Genomic DNA, 22,844 nt, shown 5'->3' with positions numbered 1-22,844 from the left:
CATAACTAATCACGCAGATCGAAATAACAATGGTGCAGGGCAGATGCGATGAATAAAAGGGCCGTGTTATCACGCTCAATATAGCCAGGAAGCGAGCTCAGTTAAGATGTTGTCAGAGTAAGGGGGTGTTTGTAGGTGGGTTAAGGGTTACGACCCCTCTCGCTGACCCCTGAGTCATCAGCACACTTAACCCCTCATTTTGATTGACCTCCTCCTTGTCCGGGATCTCCCAGATGAACGGTGCAGTGAGCCTGTTTAATATACTGAGGAGGGAGTTGTTGAGAATGAAAGACTGGATAATTTATGGGGGTGAAATTTTTTATTCAGCCTTGTTGGTTTGCAGTGGGAAAACAAGCCTTATACAGTTTAACTGATTTAAACATCGCACATCTTAATGTCGTCAAGAGGAGACATTTATATAATTGTTGTAAAGAAAAATCCTCTAATCTGAGACTGAGACTCTTCCCAGCACTAAAAGCTGTGATTTTCTGATAAATGAGTAAACATGGCTGCTGTGTTGATTTGTCATTTTGCTTGAAGAAACTTGAATTACATTTTCTGAGGACGGGCAGAAAACAACAGATTGCACAAAAAAGTAATAAAAGCACAGCTGCCTGGGTAGGTCATAATAATTTGGTTTTGTCATTTTTTCAATTTTTTACTTTTTACTAGTCAGACTTTTATATCATGCTGTAATGTTTAGGCTTCCAGGCATGCTGTATTAGGGAAATGGTGTCCAACTTAGGACACAATAAACATAAAAACACCAGGTCAAGACATAGCCTATGAAGACAACCACACGGCTGAGAACTAGGCTTCAGGGCCGGATATTTTGAGTATCAGGATTATAAATCTCGATGGCATTCTTCGTTTGGAACTAAATCAGAAAGTTTTCATTCTTGTCCTCTATATATGCAAAGCTAATGACTTTCCCATTAGCCTCAGATGTCCTGTGTGTTTAAGGCTAATTAGAAAATATTAGCAATGCTAACAAGCTTAACTAAAAAGCATTAGACTTGCTAAACACCAACATTTGGGCATTAGCAAGTAGCTGAAAGCACAGCTGTGCCTTTAAGCTTAGTTTGAATGCAGTCTTGTTGAGAAGTTCACGTTGAGCAGCTAATTCACAATCTGGCCTATGAAAGAATGTAAATGTATTTCAGCTTTATTGGCCAGGCATATGCATACACATGGGTGGAATTTATTCTTGTCATTCAACCCAAAGATTTGTACACACAGAGAGTAGTGAGCACACTGGTGAGCGGCCATTCAAGGTGTCCAGGGAGCAGTTTTTAAGGGTTAGATGCATTGCTCAAAGGCACTTCTGATAACTGAAATTGTTCCTATGCACACATATTCAACCCATACCATCAAATATTTGCTTTATGCCTCTCTTTGTAAAGAGTTTGCTACATCCTTCGTTGGAACTAAAGCCCCGTTCTGACCTTACACCTGGCATTAAGATTCATCTCTATTTACGTCCAACCGCTGTATATAATGGATCACTACCACTGTATCAGAACAACGTACAGCTGTGTGTAGTGACTTGAGGAAATGATGGATAATTAAAAAAGTTATTATTTATTTGTGGTTATTTTAGAGACCTGCTCAAAGTTGATTAGAGCTTAATTTTTGTTTAGATTTATTTATTATTTATTTAGTTAACATCTGCAAGAACAGAATAAACCCGTCTGAGTAGGCGGTCTTTAATGTGACCCAGGACTCAGTGTGTGTTCATACTAACAAAGGAATGTGGTCAAATGCATCCCGACCGTTTTTAAATGTGGTCTGAGATCGGCTCTCCAAACTATGCCCTGTGTGCGCGCTGGGTGTGTTCACACTTGTGCTTTCAGCTGGTCATTTGGAATCGGACAGCCCAAGGTGGATGTTAATGCAAGGTCTGAATGGAGCCTGAACAAAAGAGTACTGATGTAATATATGGGCCCTGGGGTATGTTTTTCTAACTTTTATATATATTCATATTTATATTTAACAAAGAAAATTAAAATTTGCTGGAAAATTAGACTGTTGATTTTCTAGCATTTGTGAAATTGTTATTAATATGACACCCAGTTAGTAGTGAAAAAGGACATACTCATTTCAGTATCTTTGTCCACTGCATGCCCACCACAGGAACCTACATTATCATACTTTCATCTCTGTGGCTTATGACAACTCGTCCTCCCACAAACACTCTGGAAACGGAACCAGCTACACTGACAATTATAATTCCAATCATCTCCCCTGATCCACGCTCTTTTTTTCTTCTTTTGCAAATACATGACACTAAGCCCTGCACGCCATATTGCACCTTATGAGTAAATCCAGCCGCTGTCTTATATCTTCATCACCATCCAATCTGCCTGCGCTCACCACCTGGAGAAACCCTTGCCGTGACAGAGGCAGTTGTCGAAGCCACTCTTAGCATTATGCAGAACTCTCTCCTGCTTGCAAAGCAGCCTCTCTTGCCCTTCTCCCTTTCTCTCCTCCTTCTCCTTCAGCCCTCATATTCGCCACAGATGCTGCCTAATTTCCATTCCTGCTCGGTTATGTACATAATTCTGCATATTATCGCAGACACAAGGGGCTAAGCAGTGCAAAAAGTGTCTGTCTGATCAGGTCTGAAACCCTGGAACAAAAGCAGAATAAAACTTGTGATAAAGGCTTAAAGCTTTTGTTTTTATAAGCAAATGCTTTTGGCACCATCCCACACTAAATTTGCATCATATGCATCCGCACTTTTTTTTTGTTCTTAATTCTTAAACAGTAGATCTGTAGAACTTACCCAACCCAAATGAGACCCTCACTAAAGTGCAACAAAAATTGTGTTCAGCTAGCTGAATTTGGACCATTCAAGAAAGAAGATGGGGGGCAATGTTTCAACAGACAGCCCCCTGCTGTAGCTACAGATTGAGGCTTTAAAGTGAAATTGTGGACGATAAGCTTATCAGGGATGCGGCTGGCCGGAGCTTGATGGAAACTGTGATGAGGAGGCTCAAGCTGATAGCGGCTGAAAATACGTGGAGATGATCTGACGGTAATTGGACGCCTAGCTGGACTGCTGAGCCATCGTTGAGCAGCAGAGCACCGCCTGATGTTACTCATCCACCGCTAGAAGAGAAAGGGGCGGTTTTTTAATGGGGGGGGAAAAACGGGAGGGACAGATGGAGGGATAAGGTGAAGGAGCACGGAATGAGTAAAGACGAAACGGAGGTGAAGGTAGGAACTCAGATCCTTCATTAGCGAGACGCTGTCATACACAAACACACATAGACAGATGGAAATTCACAAGGCATACACTGCTTTCCCTGGGTTACGTATCCACACTGAGGTGATACTGTTTATGCAGCCGCCATGCCAATAGATCAAGGTGAATTCAAAGAAAATTGAAGCGAGGGAGATAGAGGGAGTGGGCAAACACAAAGTGAGATAGAGGAAAAAGACAGAAGGAGATGGAGAGAGAGGAAAATTAAAACGGGATTTATAAGAATGGCATAATGTTTTATGATTTTAAACAGATTTAACCTTAAGTCCTTCCTTCTAAATGACCTCTTCATTTCAGCATTATGAATTTTGTAAAAAGGATCATTGTCAGAGCTTGCAACGCAAGACAGCTGCTCCATCACATTAGTCAAGTTTAGTGCTGCACTGAACAATTAATCTGATGATAACTGGATAAGCCCTTTAAATATACCACGTTTTTAGTTATCAAGAAAAGTCTTGACACTTTATCTGTCCTGTTCACTCTTTGCACAAGAGTCTGCCCACTCGTTGAGTTTTCAGTAGTATGCAGCTTAATCAAGAGTTTCTAAAATCAGGGACTGCAGACTTCAGAGAGAAAAGAAAGGTTTTGAAGACGTTAATTGTGCAAACAGAAACCGCTCTTCCTGCAATTTTCCTGACATCTTTGATAATGAAGGGAAAGCCTGCATGGACTGACTGTGAAGCATGGTCTTAATTTAAAAGGGGCACCTGTTCACCATTATCTCTTAAATGATTCATGGATGTTTATCCTCAAGGAGAACCTGGTATCACAGAAAAGTATTTCCCCTGACTGTTGCAGTGCATCATTTATGATTTGTGTGCGTGTGTCCACTTGAACACATTCAAACATCATCGATATTTTAGTAAAGTACACGAATTTCTATTTTTTTGTAATTATTTTACAAGCTTCACTGTTACAGAAATCATGTTGTTTTTTTTACTCAGGCATGCTGTAGGACTTCTGAAGTAAAACCCTCCTCTTTCATCGTGTGCATGAAGTAGCTCTGCTGCCAAGAGATAGAGACTGCTTGCTAGAGATAGAGAGATAGAGATAGAGAGATTATACCATACCATACCAGCATACTATTGAGAAATCAGTAGAATACATGGCAACTTAAAAAAAAAATTCTTAAGTGCCTGTGCAAGTTCCTCCTTTGTAAAAAAAAAAAAGTAATTACTGTCATCATAATTCCTCAGTGTGCACCACCACTGATTGATATTGTATCTGAACAATAAAGGGATTGCAACAAAAGCTGCTCCACTGAGGTTTATCTGATGAGAGCGCATTACCAGACTTGTGTGTGAAAAGTCCCAACCCTCCCCTAATACCCCCCTCCCAGGACTGGGTTTGTTTTGGCCGGGTGCCATCAGTATGTGCGGTCCAAATCCCTTCAACTCCTGCTAGTTTGTCTGGCCAGCCGCTCCTGAGCCCTCCCTGGTCATCAGACATTCTCTTTCTAGCTCGCTACAAAGTCCCAGCCGCGGTCGCACCGCCAGCATCAGCACTAGCTCACAGAGAAAGGTCACATTTAATGATCCTGCCGTCGTGCAGGAGCTAGAACCGGCTTTGACGGTAAGTAAGGGGTCCAGAGGTAAAACGGTTGTCTTGGTCTGCATTCCTGGCGACTTTAAATTAGCGTGCATCCTGGTGCATTTGTGCATCCATGTCTTAAAGGTACCGGATGTGAATTAGCCAGAAAGGCCACAGCACCAGTCGGCTAATGGTTGGCTTTCGACAATGGTAGAGAAGTCAAGCTGAGGTGAGTACAAGGGGGCACAACTAGTGGTTCCCAGAGCTTGGCTCGTGTCCTGAATAAAGATATTTGGCTTCCCAAATGCTCTCTAGAAATCTATTAATAATGCATCTCTACTAGCCTTTCCCAGTGAATAAATGAGGAATACAGCAGCAACGGTGTGGACATAGTGGGAAGCTGTTAAAACTGATTCCATTTCTTCATTTTACTTTTTTCTTTTTATTTTGTTCTATAGGTGCTGGCTGGATTCAGAAAAAGCGCCAGACTGACAGCACCATTAACACCAAACAGACTCGACACTTAACATCCACCACAGGGGTTCCCCATAAAGGAAGTCCAACCCTCCCCTCAGAGCTCCTGGTGGGCACCCAAGGCACCATGCTGCTTGCCTCCCTTCTGTAGTTCCAAAAGCCTGTTTTTGAATCTCTAGCAGCGTGCAGACTGAACAGCCTTGATTGTATGAAATGCTGATTTTCACTGATAAACATTCTGCAGGCAGCTTTGCTCCTGCACAAATAAAAGCAGTTGTGAATGTTGTGGGGGGACTATACTTTCATGAAATTTGCATATTTAAATATTTAGAACTAATTGGCGAGGAAATATGCACATAGAGGCAGAGAGCGAGAGGAAGCATTACTGAATCCCTGCCAGATTTATGCTGAGTAGAGCAAAGGGGAGCCTACTTGACCTCCATGAGAGGACAAATGGCCACATCATTGCCCATATAAGACATACACACAAATTATTACAGAGTGCAGCAAACATAGCTATACTACACAGTGACAAACTCGTGCTTGTTGTATGAAAAAAAGACTTTCCATCCAAAGATGAAAACTTGACACCAAGTTATATTATTTACACAGTGGCCAATTTAATGAGGGCTTTTACAGCTTTGGAAAAAACGTGAACTTGGTCCCTGCTACGCTTTGTGGCATGAATCCTGTGCACAATTCATATTGATTCGCAAGCCAAGCGTCTTCCTCAGAGCTCTGTTTCAGGCACCTGTTCCCTAAAGATCGCCCGTCTTAACACCTATTGACCCGCGCAGAGGTTTTGCAGTCTCTTATGGATTATGAATGTGTCTCCGCGGTCAGGAGCTGAATCTGGAGCACAAGTGACTGTGAGAGGAGGCTGCGTGGGCAGGAAGGCAGAGCGGCTAATTGGGCTATCATTTTCTAATGTTGCCATACTCAAAATGCTGTTTAATCTCACAAAAGATATTTAAGTTTGAAGCTTTTCATTTCAGTTTCGTAAATGTAAATTAAAACTGTACAGGGCTTTTGTGAAGTTCACTTTATTCACAAGAATGACAAAAAATAATGCGTTCTGTGTACGCTACAGTGACGTTTCTTTTAATTTGACCGTAAAAATATTTCCCTGCCATTTTAACTCATCACAATTAATTCCCCTAATTAATCAGCCCTAATTATAGACTGTCAGGTATAATTAGGTAATGGTGCGCCTCTGCGCATCAGTTGTGGGAGCCGAAATCCCAAAAGAAACTGTCAATACAGAAACCAGTGGAAGTGTGATAAAACGCCAGAGTGAGAGTGAATGAACTGATAGATAAATTTGCCCGGCCCAGCAGTTCACCACAGTGCCGTGTTTGAGTGAATTGTCCATTATTTCCCAAATTGGTTATCGGGCCGCATTGATTTTCCCATTGAGCCTCCCTCTGAGCTCCTGGTCGACCCACACAAGCTGTCCGCCCACTGCCTTGCTATTGAGCTTCTCGCCTGGATACCCTCGGTTTGACCACCGGCCCCTAGCAACTGGCCCCCCCAAACCCCTTATGATGATTCAGCACATGATGACTGATGGAATATATCTCTATTATGGTTTTCAAAAATACTGATGTGTAGACTATCAATCTAAATATCTGCTTTTGTTTGGATTATACAGCTGAATAGACTTCTTTTTTCTTTTGTTAAGAAACTCTGATATTGATCTCTGTTCCAGGTGGTCCGATATCAGTGTTTGCCTTTCAGTTTCATTCTCTCCATGTAGTCAATCTTTATCCTTTACACTAGTTTACAATAGCAAGGGCTTTCACGCCTTTTCTCATTGATCACTGATTAGTAAAACTATTAAATCTACAATTTTCCTCACAGAGGCTGTCTGAGTATATCGATGTCACTTAAAGATTGCAGGGAGGGGACTCTGTTTCTGGGAGCTCAAGGGAAAGAACCCAAAGAATATGAAGTCAGATGCACCGGAGGCACGTCTGCCTATCAGTCCATGTTTCTCTCCTCCCCTCAATAGATTCATTGTTCCTCTTCGTCTATCATGCTTACTTTCCCTATAGATCTGAGGAGCGAACCCCACGCTCAATCTGCACTCCATTAGAGCTCACAGATGAAAAGAGAAAAAGAAATAGAAGTGTGAGGGCAATGAAAGAGAAGCTATAAACTCGGCATTATTGACGCTGCTTGAAGCTGGTTATCGGGACTGGGAGGGGGGCGAGGTGCGGGGGGGGGGGTCAGAAACCGATCTACCTTTCACACACATGTCCACTGATCAAAAGGCAAGCGTCACTCCCTTCTGTGACAAAATACACACAAGGCGACACAAAGAGGGCACCCTCTCGCTGCCTCTTTAGCACCAGTCGATGGACACAAACTGGGAAACAGCTGGATGTTTTAGAAACCAGTACAGAATTGGAAAGAAAGAAAGAAAGAAAGAAAGAGCTGCCTTTTAACAACAACACCTTTCTATTCCTATTGAAGTGTTTTACAGTCACAATGGCACATCTATCTAGTTAGTCACACAAATGCACACACATTCATACACTAGCGCCAAGCAACCACTGGGAGCAACTCTGAGTTCAGTGTCTTGCTCAAGGACACTTCAGCATGTGATCCATATGTCAGCGATCAAACCCCCTGGTTCAGTTACAACCCGCTCTACCTACTGAGCCACAGCCACCCCAGTAACATATAATGAATATGTTATACACACCTGGCAGTGGTGTGCGTGTGAGTATGCATGTGCCTGAACGCAGCTTACATTGGTATGCACTGGCATGGAGACAAAGCCACGGCGCTCATAAAAGCAGACATCAAGGTGATCTGTTGACTTAACTCTGCCTAATACACATGCACAAACACATACACACTTACTCACAACGTACGTATATATGCAGCCCAGCAATTACAGTAATGCACAGCGTGGGGACATCTCATTACAGCATGTTAATAAGCCTGCACAGACACACGATAAAACCAAAATCCCCTAAGCAACCGTAAAAACAGGCGTTTGTGAAGCAAAACCACCAGGAGCTGTAAGAATCACTGATGGAGAGGCAGAGAGGAACCCAGTGGCAAAAGTTTAAGGAGATGTGACAGCTCCAGCGCATCGTGCCTGACAGCAGACAGCTTCATTTAACAGAGCGAGCAGGCTGCCCCTCATGCTTCTGCAAAATAGGCCGTTATTGTGTAATACTGTCTCTCTGTCACATTTCACCCGGAGCCCACAAAACACTTTGACAAGCGTGTGATCCCAGTCTGCTGCAGTCATCCGTTGACTCTTTTTTTTTTTTCTGTGTTTTTCTGACAGAAATCTGGAGAAGGACTTACAATAACGCAAGTTTTGGTTCGAACCAGTGCTGTCGATACAGGGACCTGATTAAGAAGTTTATCTGGTCACTAGATCATCCCCAAATTGATCCATTCACATTTAAAGACAAGCACTCTGAATTGGAAAATCAAAAAGTAAAACCGACACTTCCCGTAAACCCTGAGCTGACTCCCAAAATCAGATTTCATAAATCACAAATTCTCATTGTGCAAATTACCCAAGAGGAGCAGAGCATGATTCTGTCATAACATCCATTTATCTCCAATCACCTCGCATAAGATTTAATTCCCTTCCACTTTCCCTTCTCAGCACCCTCCATGGATCAGTTACACATTACCATCATAAAAGACACCCTCTGGTGAGTGTTTTCAGTCTTTTTCAAGAAGAGCCACGTGTCCTCTTGCTATAAGGATAAAGAGAAGGAAGGATAAAGAGAGAAAACAGGCGAAGACGCAAAAGAAAATTTCATGCAATTACCGTTGAAGCCGGTGAAGTTTCCCCAGTCAAGCAGTGAGCTGTTGAAGGAGGGCAGGGAGACGTTAAAGAACAGATCGGTGCCATTGGAAGGGTTTCGGACGGTGTCGGTGAACAGATTCATCTGCAGCAGGGTCTTGATCAGGTAACGCAGCATCTTCCTGAACAGAGGCACCTGCACTCCCCCTCACTGTAGCTGTCACTGTCTCTCACTCTCTGTCTGTCCTTTTAAAAGTGTGAAACTGTCCCCTGCTGAAGCGCCTTCGCCTCCTTAATCGCTGTTAAGGAGCTGAAGAGATGTCCCTCTGATCCCGAAATGATTCAAATATATCTAAACATTTTGAAGAAAAGAGACAGAGAAATCTTGAGGGAAAAAAGTCGATAAAAAGAAATCAAGCTTCATGGATTAATTGGTTGGAGATGTCGGACTGATTCGGGGGGCCCCTCGCTGTGATTCCCTCCCAGCATCGGATTGTTCCTTCCTCCTTGTTTCTTTTGTTCTGGGATCAAATAACTTCACACGCTGTCTGCCACCACACAAAAAAAACAGCCTCTTGCCTGTGTAAAAGAATCCAGCAATGTGATGATGACCCCTTCAGATTGCGCTCCTCGCTCCTGCCCCTCCCTCTGGCTCCTCCTGTGTCCCTCCCTCCCTCCCTCCCTCCCCTCTCACTCGCTCTCTTTCTCTCTCTCTCCCTCTCTCTGATGGGGTCCCGGGGGGTCCAGAAGAGAGAGAGAGAGAGAGAGAGAGAGAGAGAGAGAAAGAGCGCAGGTGCAGTTGGCAATAAATGTTTAATTATTAGATTAATAATCATCCCAGGAGGCTATGAATCGGGGTGGTGGAGACAAGTACTGTCACTGTCTTAACCGCGAACGGCAAGCACTCCAAAGGTCATCCCATATGCAGAAATGCACACATACAGTATGCGTTAGACAAACAAACATGGGACCGGCCAAACTCCTGCTGTGCGGTTCGACACGGTTTCTTTGCTACTGCCATCCTGAAAATATATTCCATGTCGAGAGCTTCACAGAAAGAGGGTTGCAGGTTTGATTTTGTTAGATACACAAGCTGGAGTTCACATCAAAAAGAATCAGAGTTTATCCTCCTGGCAGCATGGGATAGTGGGATATGGTGCTGCTTGATAATGATACGAACAAAATCTCCGCCCTTGCCTTCCCAGCAAAACTATTGTCTAGTACTAGACCGTGCAACATAACTTTTTTAATTGATTTGGAAGTCTGTTTATAATAAAAAAAAGTCATATTATTGTTTAAAAGAACTTTTTAAAGCCATAATATTCATCATCCTTTGACGGAAAATAGAGGAAACCCATGGCAATAAATAGCTCTAAACCAAAAGCAGCGTTAGGTGTTAAGTAACTAAAGCTCATCGTTTGTTGGTTTATTTTTAGATTAGTCTACCAAACTGCTCTGCCAGGGCTGTAATGTAATGTGTTATAGATATATATTAAGCAGATTGCATAAGTGCACGCATGCCTTTGTGTGCATATGGATGAAAGAAATTTAGGCACATGCCTTCAATCATGCTCAAGCATGCTATAGCCCTAATGCATCTACATATCATCATTGACATGCACGTACGCTCGTAGCGGCGTGGTCGCATGTGGCTCCTGGACGCCACGCTGACAGCCTCAGTGTGACTCCTATTAACGATGCCCGTCCCCCATCAGGGCCCTGTCCTCCTGCTCTATCACTGTGACAATGGGAGCCGTCCCGCAGACAAAGCTGCCGTGACGACCCCCGTCCCGTGCCCTTTTCCTGGGGTCTTTTCCGGTCCCTCCTCATTTTAGGGGGTTTTCCATTCATGGGGCATCTGTGCCAGCTACATCCACACATACGGCGTTAATCGGCGTACAATATGGGCATGCTATGGAACGAGGACAAGTTGCGGCGGTGATCGATAGCCACTGACAGGCTGGATTGTGTGTAGGAGATGTGTTGTTTTGTCAGTTTGTTGAAACCATTTTACATGGATTCTCTTTAAAGTGTTTCTACGCTGGAAGCCTTGTGAAATTCCCCGCCGATTTCCAACTTTCTGTCAGTTTTGTGGCAGAAAGTTGGTGTGGGGCCACTCTGTTGGGAACTGATGCTCCAGCAAAGAAATGCTAGGCCAAACAAATCATTTGTGCAGGCTTTATGCGGGGATGGATGGATGGATGGATGGATGTAGTCATCTACATTATCTGAGTGCCATAGAGTTGGTTTAGCTTACAATAAAATGCAACAAAAGTAATATTTGTGATGAAGTAACAGAGAGATATTTGATACAAAAGACAACACATCAGCAAATCTCCTGCCAAGAAAAGGCTGTCTTGGTAGTGGTCTCGGAGGATGAGAATAGCATCAACTCATTTTTTAGGAGAGGAAACAAGGCCAAACACTTGAGGTGGGCTAAAGGCTGTTACATACTCCGCAAGAAGTTTGTTCTAGCACCTAGGGCAGACCTCGTTTGGGAGTTCTCGCAGCTTGTTCTCGACTATAAATGCACCAAATATTTGGCCACTGAAATTTTTCGGCCGACAATGGCCCAAAAGGTTTTCGGCCGAAAGACTTTCATCGTATGATCCGATGGGCGCGGCCGTCAAAACGACTGGCCGACATCCGAAAATAGTAAGAAAAGTGCCTCTCATCATCCGTCTCATGCATCTCCCACAATGCTTAGCGCGTGTGGCATATGCTGCAGTGGGAGGGCCCTAGGAGGACTTCCCCGGAGCTCGGCACTTGAGTTTCTCGTAAAGTATAAATTACCTGGCCAGAATGAACTTTTTTCTTGTTCTCGCAGGCCTAGGAGCGAGAACAAATTTCTTGCTCACAGAGTATGTAACAAATCTGTACCAAACTGACTCCACCTTGATCAATGAGACATATCATTCTGTTGAGCCCAAAAACACCTCAAAGCTTTGAAGAACCACCTGAAGACCAAAGAAGACCAAGGACTGCTGACTGTCATGGACTTCCTTTCCCTCCATAGTGAGCCCTACTGAAGATTAAATGAGGGACATGAAAACTGAAAGAGACAAACTTTCCTGACATCACAATAAGCCGTTTGTGACGATGTCAGATCATGCTGAGGGAACAAACTTGTGGACTAAGATGCTCTGAAATTCATGGACATGTTCACGGATTCATTTTTATTTCTCAATTTGTTAAGCAGATATCATGATTGGGTATGGAAAGTTTTGAATGTAATTAGAGACAAAATTCAAAACACTGCTTTCGGTCTGTTTCGAGCTGCTGCACTGCAGCACTTAAGGTGATCTGTGCTTCTTCACGGACTCAAAAAAACCCTCATATGCACACTCACACGCACATTAATTCCTCAACAATCTCCTCAAGAGCAGACTTTCCACCTCCACAGCCGGGTCTCAGGCTGGGGGATTAACAGTCTAACAGAGAAGCACCTTGCTCATGTAGAGTCAGGCTACATCTTGAGGGAGCCTGTGTGTAGCACAGGGAATACATAAGAGGATGTGGACTGACAACCCGATGCCTTGCGCTTTCTTTTGTGTTTGTTTACACAGACTGAGAATTGAACCAGGAAGGTTTTGGGTTATTCTTTTCAAGCCAAATTTAAAAATTCTTTGCAATTATTTGGACAGCATAGATTCATTAATATTCCACTACCCCATTTTTGCAAGAAGTTTAAATAGTTACAGTGATGTAGCCACCTGACGAGAATATGGTGGGAGAAAGACAGAAGACAGCAAATCATAACTTGCGCATGGTGACAATGTTGTTGCAATTATCTTCAACACCAAATTGCCTTCTTTTATTTCTGTCATAAACTAGCGATAATGAGGCAGCCGTGAAGTGCCACTACAGACACATGCGTATGATTGCATGCTCCCTGGTTTCTCTCCTCAGCCACTCATAATTCTCAGTAACGACTCTCCTCGGCCATGTAATACGCCACCGCGATGATCATGTTCTTACCAGTCATTTCTGTAGTGTAAACATGGAGCCTTTTGAGAAATTCTGTTTTAAGAAAATATATACATTCAAGGACAAGATTTACGGGTTATTTTTTTTCTGAGGTCATGTTTGAAGATCTTAGAACAATTCTGTGAGTTTTATCAGATTTGCTAGTATGTTTCTTTTTCTCTTAGAAATAATTAAAACTTAGAAAACTTATCAAAAAGTTGATATCATGTTGTCATGACAAGCACCAGATTTCGACAAAAATTATTTCATTTAATAATCCATTGTTCGGGATATCAGTCGGCGGTTAATCAGGTTGCAGTCAGAGCAGCATGAATGCTTGTCAAAGTGGCAATAGCATTAGTTAAAAATGACATTTGTTTTCATGGAATAAGCCGACATTCTCTAACCAAGTGTGACCACAGTGCAGAATAGTGGTTATCTGCATGGCGACCTTTTGCTTTGTATTGACGACCTCGGCTTGAAGCATGAAACCAGATTTTATGCTAATAAATCAAACAAAGGAATGAGTGGTGGCACACTGAGTGTTTGGCCTTTTAATAGAAATGTTAATGCGGCTATGGATGCAGATGGGTCATTAATGTCAACATCCTCTTGGATGGAAGACTTCTCGCTATGAGGCGCTTCACAAGCCTTTCAACATTCCCACATAGCCTTACAAAGAAAAAAAGAAGAGAACTGAAAGAACCATATCAGTGGGAATCCTTCAATCAATACTTGTAGTTGTTTTTCACTCATATTTACAACCAGTCAATCAATATGCTAATATATTAGTGTAATTTTATCTTGTTCGCCATTAAGCTGTACTACTAACCAGACAGCTCAGGATGATTGAATAGTTTGCAGGCAGTTGGTCACAAGTGTCTTAGTGTCGGATATAATGTTATAAAAATTATAGCAAAAAAAAATCGATCGCGATAGAGAAAATGGGAAGCCCAACAATGTAGTAGATAGTAAATGATTGACCTGCTGGAACCATTAAAACTCAGAGGATCACCAAATGTATTTCAGTTGTTTCACCAAGCAAAGCAGATGTAACCTAAAGAATGAAATAGTTTTCTGATAAAAAGAGGAACTCATACAAGAACATGTACTGAGAACCAGCTTCTATTTGAGAATAATATCATCTACTATAACAGGGGTGTCAAACTCATTTTAGTTCAGGGGCCACATTTGATCTCGAGCGGGTCAGACATGTAACATTATAGTAGAATAACATATAAATAACGATAACTCCAAATGTTTCCCTTTGTTTAGTGCAAAGTGCATTATGAAAATGTTTACACTTAATGAGCTTTTGCAAAACATTTTATGAACAACCTGGAATAAGAAAGTGCAGTTTCATTGCTGTCTGCTGTTTAGTTCTGGATGCTGTGTTCTGTCCTCTACTCTTACTAAAACAGTGGATAAATTAAGAATAACAGTTACTTTTGTAGCAGGCTGTTCTCTTATTTTACAGCAGGGTGGGAAACCCGCCTCAAAACTATTCTTATTAATCATGCTTTGCATGGGATGGGAATGGATGACGGGTCTACTACTAGTATTAAATTTGGGATGTGTGTGTAGCAGCAGTTAGAATGTATGACTCTTTCTAGGGTGCAGAGAGACCTGGTTAGCTTCATATACAGCTATTCTGCCCATGAGAGCTCAGCCTCCCATACATTAACAAGACCACTGTAGCCCCATAGGTCCCTACTCGTTACCAGGAAATACTTCCAGAAGCAGACATAACATTTATTTTTTACCAGATGGTCCCCAACTTTGAATTTAATATCAGAACAAAAAATGTATTTTGAATAGATATTCTTATTCAATAAGTCTATGGTACCAACCCACTGGCGCGCACGTTCATTTGAATCCAGTTCACAGACAGTGTCTTAAAGGTACTCACAGTTCCTGGGATGCAGAATGCTGTTAGATAAACCCCTCCTTCAGCAGTTTCCCGTCACTGTGGTGAAGAAACACGTCCCCAGGCTCCGTCCACGTTCAAAAGCATCCAGTAGGTTCTCCTCAGCAGCTTGGTGCAACAAGTGTTTCCCGAGAAGTCTCTCACACTGCTAGTACGAGGAGCTAGCTAGCAACAGTCTGCAGTGTGGTCACGGTTTAGCATCAAATAAGTAGAATTCCCGACGGAAAAAGGCTCTGACTGAGCGTCCAGTCTCTCCAGCAAACAAATACACCAAGTTGTAAACACTATAGCTTACTGAACTAAGTTTTAGAGGTGACTTTCTTTCTCGTTCCGTCTCTCTCCTCTCGGCTCCACCCACCTGAACATCATTAATTGGCTAATCAAACAGATTGACACCTGTCCATACCATTTACAACACATGACTACGGTGCGTTCAGGAACCACGTTGGAACATAGGACATTCCATATACTTAAAGAACCTTCCCAAATACCAGTAGTCTTCTATGTAATTTCCGCATTTTACATTTTTGCAAATTCATGCCACCGGCCAGATTAAATCCTCAAGTGAACCGATTTTGGCCCGCGGGCCTTATGTTTGACACCTCTTCACTATAACTTTAAATCATGAGCTTTATCATAATTGGGATGTTTTGCACATGTATTAATTAGTTTTTACTGTAGCCTTTACAGCACACTGTAGTATGGAGACACCTTGATTGCAGTGCCAAATGTTCCCATATCGTCCGGATGCAGAATATGCATCCAGTCTGATCTGAAACTCCTCCTTCTAGTCAACACATAACAACATCCCGCATGTGGAAACAGGGCACAACGTAGAATGCAGTCAACGTGGAATGGAAGTTATTAGACCGATAGCAATGTCTTTCTATAAGGTGAGAAAACATCATCACAACCGAAATCCTATTACGTTTCTTTTCCCACAGAGCTGCTGCCGATTAGAAAGTCAATTAAATACGAAGCACTATCGACAAAACCTTGCATCTTGAAAATCTGCAAATGCACAAATGTTTTAAACAGAGTGAGATTTTACTCTCCATCTGTGTCAGCGGACTTGATGAAACAATTTCACAAAACTCGAACAGCCCACGTGTTTTCCTTAAGCCTGCAAAGAGTTTCCAATACTCCTTATTTATGCATTCACCACACTATACTGATACTTTGGGCTTGTCCGATTCCACCAGCTTTCGACAAAACTGGTCTTTTGTGCAGTTTCATGATAACCTTGCCAGAGGCTGGCCAAAGTAACATCTAATGAAGGGAGACAAATTTGACTATAAACGTATTGGTCACAGCGGACATTATTATTCCAAGGGACTGCTTAAGATTTCTGAAACTGCATCCTTAATGAAGAAGCTGTATCATATATTAAAGCAATCACCATTTTAGATTCATTAAATTTGGATTAGAATCAGCTCCCTGGTTTATGCATGTTTCATGAATCTCACTGTACTTTACTATTACTTTTTTCCCCCCACATTTCATGAAAAACCTTTTCTTTCTAAAATTATGGACATAATTGAGCACCAGGTTTATTTCTTTAAGTGTGAAAATAGATATGTGTTGGGTGTGTAAGTGCTTTCTGGGAAGCTTTACCTAATGTAATACATAAAGGTTTCTGATTTTACATGTAACATCCAAGGAAAGCTCTGGGCTCATTGCAGGGGCTCTTTGTCACGTAAGTGGCTTTGCCTGTCAGCATAAAGGCAGGGTGTGAGTCCCACTCCCCTGGACGAGTGTCAGCTGAGATGAAGTGTGGTTAATGTCTGACGTGTCCTGAGCAGCGAGACGCGATAGCTGCCAGCACCTGCAGTCAGATGGGCATCAGAAAGGTAGCAATGTGGCTCCAGACACCGCATGGCACCAGGATGGAACATCTGTGCCCAGGTCCTGTAGTCTGCACTTCTGGGGTCTGCTGCTGCAGTTTCCCCCCTTTGGGAGCATCTGAGCTTGGGCAAAGACAGCCGGATGCATCCCCAGCCCCTCTCTCCCAGCTGGATAGTGGAGGGCTCAAGACAGGCAAGCAGCCAGTTCCAGCATCCCAACTGGGCTGCAGGTGTACGCTACTCCCTCCTTCAATCACAACTGCCATCAGGAGAGGAGGTGGCAGTAATTGCAGGGTGGGGCAATAAATATCATGTGCCACTGACCGGCAAGCAGTTGGCAAGGATCATCATTAGAAATGCGTACGCACCACTGCCCATATGCCAAAGTGCCATAATTGGGGACTCTGTCCTATACATTTGGCTGGCAGGGCAGAAGGAAAGCCCCCCTGAGCAAAATGGCCTCTGTCTCCCTCTGGGGCGCTGTGTCCAATCACGCCTCTCACAAACTGGCTCTCCAGGAAGCCTTGCGGCTGATTTCCTCATTTCCTCCAATTGCCTCATAACTTCAAAGCCAACTTCAAAGTTGCTGGGCTGCCCGCTATCATGGCTGAAACAAATATGCACCTTTGAGAGCGACAGACACCCCTGTGTGTCATCTCCATGTATTTCTGCTCATCAACAGTCAGATAGCGGGGAGCGTAACTAAGAGTGACAGAGCCAATATGTTTTAGTCCTGGATTATCTGATCTCCAGAGGCTCAAGTCACAGGGCCTCCTGCACGGCCATGAAAGGAGGAAGTCAAACAATGCACTAACATCACCCCACACACCCTGGCTGTCTAAATCCTGAGTAAACTCTTGGTAATTGCATAACAAAAGCACAATTAGCCTTGACTCCATGGATATTAAGTATGACAAGATGGACCTGTGATTTATCATATGAGATATTTGCATCTCATGAATTCTCCTCCACACACCTATCCATGGCTTCTTTTATTCTTCTTTTCATACTATTTAGTTTTCAGATGAATGCAGATGAATGCAAAGCACTCATTTAAATATGCATTACAAAAATAACCAGCCCCACCTCCCCAAATTGAAGGTGATAATTTTGTTAAGCCCTAGACCATGTCTGCTCCCTCGGGTTGGACTCCTCCGGTCCTGCAGCAGGCAGCCGCCTTTTCAAGTGGTTCTTGGAGACTGATCCTTTGCACTGCTCAGCAGCAAGACTTTGATGTGACTTGACTGGAAAAAGACCTCACACCATTCAACAAGATTGGTTCACGTTCTCACAATCAACGCGCACGGACCTTCGAAACACTGGAGTTCATTCCAATCAGCATTTGAGAGAGAAAATATTGCGGTGCAAGAGTGAAGAGGTCTGCGTCGTATTGATTGGAGCTAAAAAAGATGAGTTATTTGTCAGCCTCAGAATCTGAAGGAGGGGAAAACTTTTGAGCCTGATTGCTTTCCCACAGTGCTGTGCACAGTGGACGGCCAACTTCAAAGAGGCCATGCATTGCAGGGGAAAATCAATGGCAAGCGCCAGTCCCAGCTTAATAAGTGCTTCAACCAGGACTCACCTGGGGAGGTTTAGCCATCTTTGTACATTCTTCACCTGATATCTGATGATCCTGAAAACCTAATTTCACCTGATAAAGGTCATAAATGGTACAATACTGTCCCCCCTTTTATGTGGCTCATTATTCTATTATGTTATAAATGTGCTACAGTGGACATATATACATTTGTTAAAAAGACGTCACACTCAGTAGTCCCAGTATGCTGTGACACAGTGACCATCCGTTTTGCCTGTCAGTGAAAAAATTAAATTGGATTTGCCAGTGGTGGCAAATGATGTTAGATACATAGAGCTTTCTATGGTTTGATGAGTCCAGCCTATTCTCCCCAAGAGGGCTTAAGTGCATTTTAGCAAGTTAAACAAATGTGTGCACACTTGAAATTGAAAATCTGTGCATTCTGCATGCATACCTACTGAGGTGTGTCTCGCCTAAAATACCCTCAAGGCTTCTAAAACAACTTGCATGCACCAGCGGCTCCTACCCCGCCCCTTCTCTAAGTGCCAGTGCAGAGCGGCCAGCTGGGGCCCCCTCCATCCCAGCCCGCTCCCCCCTTTCTGCGAGGCTGATGAGCCAGGCACTGTAACAGGTAGACTCCCCAGGTGCTGGGACCTCCTCCCAGCTCACTAAGCTATTGCGCCCCAGCTCGACAAAGCTGAGCTTAATTAGCCAAGGAGGTGGACTGCTCCTGGCCAATAATGAGCCAGGGTGAGAGTAATGTCATAGCATGGAGGGATGTGGATCTTTTTTTTTTTTTTTTTTTTTGGCAGTGAATTATGGATTTTAACCATCTGGCCATCTATGAGGGGTGGGGAGAGGAAAATGATATGCCTGACGGCCGACTTTAACAAAGATGTGGCAAGAGAGAGGGGCGTGTCTGAGATCACAAGCTGAATTATAGCAAGCGTGACTGGGCTATTGTGTGGCATGATGGGTTGGTTATTCACAGCTGGGGCAGCCCAAATTGTTCTTTTATATTCTTTTATTCTGCTTTATTGAGGCCAGAGGGGCTTGGGAAATGATTAACAGACACCACAACAAGACAGGCCCATTGTCAACCTTTCCCTCTCAATTTAGACCACCACAATTTATTTTCACCCGCCGTCTTCGTGATGCAAACGCACAAGCCTCGCTTGGTTAACCGCACCATCACTGGGCAGGCCCCAGGAAATTGTCTAGGATAACACAGTGGGTACGACACGGAAGCCAAAATCAGGAGGTGTGTTTCCATCTCAGATTTTATATCAAACTATCAAACTATCAGACTTTTGTTTCCCTGCCTCTTTTTTTGGTAACGATATTTTGGTTTGCATAATACATTACAAAGCCATTCCAACAACTTTATTCGCTCAGCTGAAGTTTTACAATGTGGCCTTCTTCACGTCCCAAGAAAGTACTCTTGCCAATTGCCCATGCAGCTTAGAACAGCAAGCATTGTGTAGTCAGCCAAGTGTCCCACCATGCTCCATGCTCAACCCCCTCCTCTTCCTGCTCTGCTTCTCTGTTATGCTTCCTCCATCTGGTGTCCATTTGCAGCCCACCTCTTCTCGCCCTTGGGGGTGGTCGGGCGCAGGAGAAGCCAGGGCCAGCTTAACAAAACCTCTCAAAGGGCACCAGTCCCTCCCGCCACTCCATAAACCCAACTAGATGGAGTTTTCATGGCAATTAGGATGGAGAGATGAGTGGCTCCTTTCCAGGCACCCACTGGCCTTCCTCCGCTGGTACCAACGCTCTCACATCTTTCACGCTGAAGCCATTAGCACGACTGGCCCGCTGGCAAGGACTAATTTCTAGACTCTCAGGAAATGACAGTGCTCTAATAATGATGGCGTCATTTCGTTGGTTTACAATGACCGGAGGTGTCTAGGCCAGACATGCTGGGTTTTTTTGTTAGCGGGCAAGTTTCAGATTTTGCTCATAGATGTTTGTGTCACTGAACTTGCTAAACACTTTTCTAACTAGTTTAAAGCGCCCAGTTCTGGGTTATATTTGGTTGCATTGTCATTGTAAGATCTCAAATACAGTTTGGTTTTAACCACTGAGGAAAACTTGAGTTGATTTTCAGACGGCCATCAGTCAGTGGGAGAACTTTAATGAGCATGCAAACTTTTGAATGGAAAACATGGATTGGAGGAATCATACCGTCTGGTTCCACTGTGCATCCACCCACCCACTTTTACTTATCTTTAATCATCTGTGTTAAGGAGTAGAATGCTACCTCTTTAAAATATTTTTTTTAAAAGAATACGTGACACAAACTACAGGCATGCACCAAAGACACATTATTCATTATATCACGGAATAAAAATGATAAAACCTGCACACTCAAGGCATTACATTCTTGGATTCCTCACCAAAGACGCCATCCACCCCGTATTCATTTGCTCCCAGGCCCGACTCTCTCTGGCACAAAGCACAGCACATCATCTAATTAAGTCAGCGAGCATTTCATTGAGGTCGTTAGGAGAATCTTGTTAAGATTTGATGCTTGATCACCTCACAGGCTGCAGCCCGGCATTAGAGAGTTTTCAGCAGACCTTCACTCTGTCTCAATTTGTCCAAGCTCACAAGACACGCTCGAGCCTTGAGAACAAAAGTTGAGAAGAATTCTAAATGTGGTTTTGTTATTGGCGGCAGAGAAGGTCTGAGTCAATTTTCTATATCCAGGCCTGAATGACGTTCTGTTAGGGTGTGAAGGGCAGCACAATAATAATAATGATATGTCTGTTTTATTCATCCAATCTCAGCATCTAATCCCTTGCAAACAAACAACAAATTGATTCAAGATAACTCATCAGAAAGACTCACACATTTAAATTATATATTTTATAGGGTTTTCGTGAGTTAAGAAAATGATTATGTGTCATCATGCAGTATTATATGAGCAGTTGGACAAGATCTCAAGCCAGACCCCGGATCAGTTCAGTCAGCAGTAACTGTAACTAAACTATGTTTGCTGCCAGTTTGCGTACCAAGTACAATACACTCTGTTAGTCTCTTAACTCTTATGGATTAGTAATGCCAGCTAATATTTGCTAAACCGAATAAGCAAACCCCTTAACTGTCATGTTCCTGTTTTCTTAAGCATCAGAGAGGACGACACTGTCACTTAACGAGCTGATGAAAGCTAAATGTTGAACACCGACATTCACGACTAATGTCATTTCTGGATATAAAAGCTTTCATCGCGTAATCAAAATTCACTTTGAGAAGAGATCTAATATGCACTCTATGCATGGGGTATTATCTCCAGACGTGAGCTTTTGAACAGTCCAGTCTCAACTGTGGCAGAAGTATAAAAAAAAACTCCTCCCACTCACTTCTCTTTGTCAGCATTTCTTTCTTCTTTGTGAGCAGATTATGTTTAATATGTGAAAGAAATGAAGGGTGTGCTTCTTTAACCCGGATTCGTGTAATCTGTGTGTTTAATTATAAGCATGTGGTATATGCGTCTTGTAATAATTACAGGGGAAAATATCTTGTCATCCTTATTTCGTTTATTGTGTTATCTCTTTAAAGTCTTAACAGTGCAAGCCTGCATCCCCTGTTTGTTCATCCGCTGAAAGCTCCCGTGTTTGTCTACCCAAAGCTGTGAGTGATTACTGTTCATTGGGAGCGGCAGTCCTTTAATTAGTCAGGGGTCTCTGGGGTGCCATTACCACAGGGGAATCTTGCCCCTCTTTATTAGCCCATTTTTATATTGACCGAGAAAGTGATACACAGGGTGGGGCAATTAGGTTTCCTCAGACAGGACACCAGCTCCTGTGAATATGCATGCGGGCCGGGGAGCAGTTGCAGGGTGCGGGGGACGTGTGACAGGGGTGATGGACGACCCGGGACGGGCATCATCTGGGGTCCCTCGCACCGTAACAAAAGGGCCTGCAAGTTCCATAGGACTTAATAAAGAGTACATGGCAATGCACCGCCGGAATATGATGAAAAAAACATAAAGCACTGTCTGGAAGAATTCTCGTCCATCACTTGTATAAGGAACATATGCACAAAATATTTTGATTATGGGACTCGAGTGAGACACAGAAGTGTCTTGCCCAAGGGCACATGGGTAAGTCAGAAGCCTGCCAACATAGGGCCTGTAATTAGAGTCCCCTAATTACTGGAAGATCTGAGCCTGCAGCAAACTTTTTTCATAAAACCATTCCACAATGGCATCTTATCCATAAACATCAGAAACAAATGGTTCAGTTACACTAAACTGTGATGATCATTTCTTACAAAATGAAGTCCTTTCTGTCAAAGTCACCCTTTCATCTGGGACCAAAGTTGCAGAATGTATCACAAACTAAGCACAGACATTTATTCCTGTCCAGGAGACATCTGCACCATTTTGTCCTTACACCTCTGTGAAAGCAACTTAAAAGACATACTTTTTACTAGAAAAATTATTTTATTTTCCTTTTCTCTCCTTCTCTTCAGGCCAATTTTCACAGGTTCCCGTTGTTTCCGCTGCTCATTTCAAACGG

General features: G+C 43.1%; 1 protein-coding gene across 1 annotated transcript in view; it reads right to left on the bottom strand.

Annotated features, from left to right (window-relative positions):
* The window catches only part of robo3 (roundabout, axon guidance receptor, homolog 3), a gene marked incomplete at its 5' end in the record, with an annotated part of 150,698 nt that extends 141,473 nt beyond the window's left edge, over nt 1-9,225 (bottom strand). Inside the window, one exon of the mRNA XM_084564084.1 lies at nt 9,072-9,225. Within this exon, the coding sequence (XP_084420210.1) occupies nt 9,072-9,225 (154 nt within the window). The remainder of the gene's footprint in view (nt 1-9,071) is intronic.
* Between the last annotated feature and the right edge of the window lie 13,619 nt (nt 9,226-22,844).

Source organism: Chelon labrosus, assembly GCF_963514085.1.
Source record: "Chelon labrosus genome assembly, chromosome: 17".
NCBI lineage: Eukaryota > Metazoa > Chordata > Actinopteri > Mugiliformes > Mugilidae > Chelon > Chelon labrosus.
Note: the sequence above shows the minus strand (reverse complement) of the source record. Positions and strands in the feature narration are given on the sequence as shown.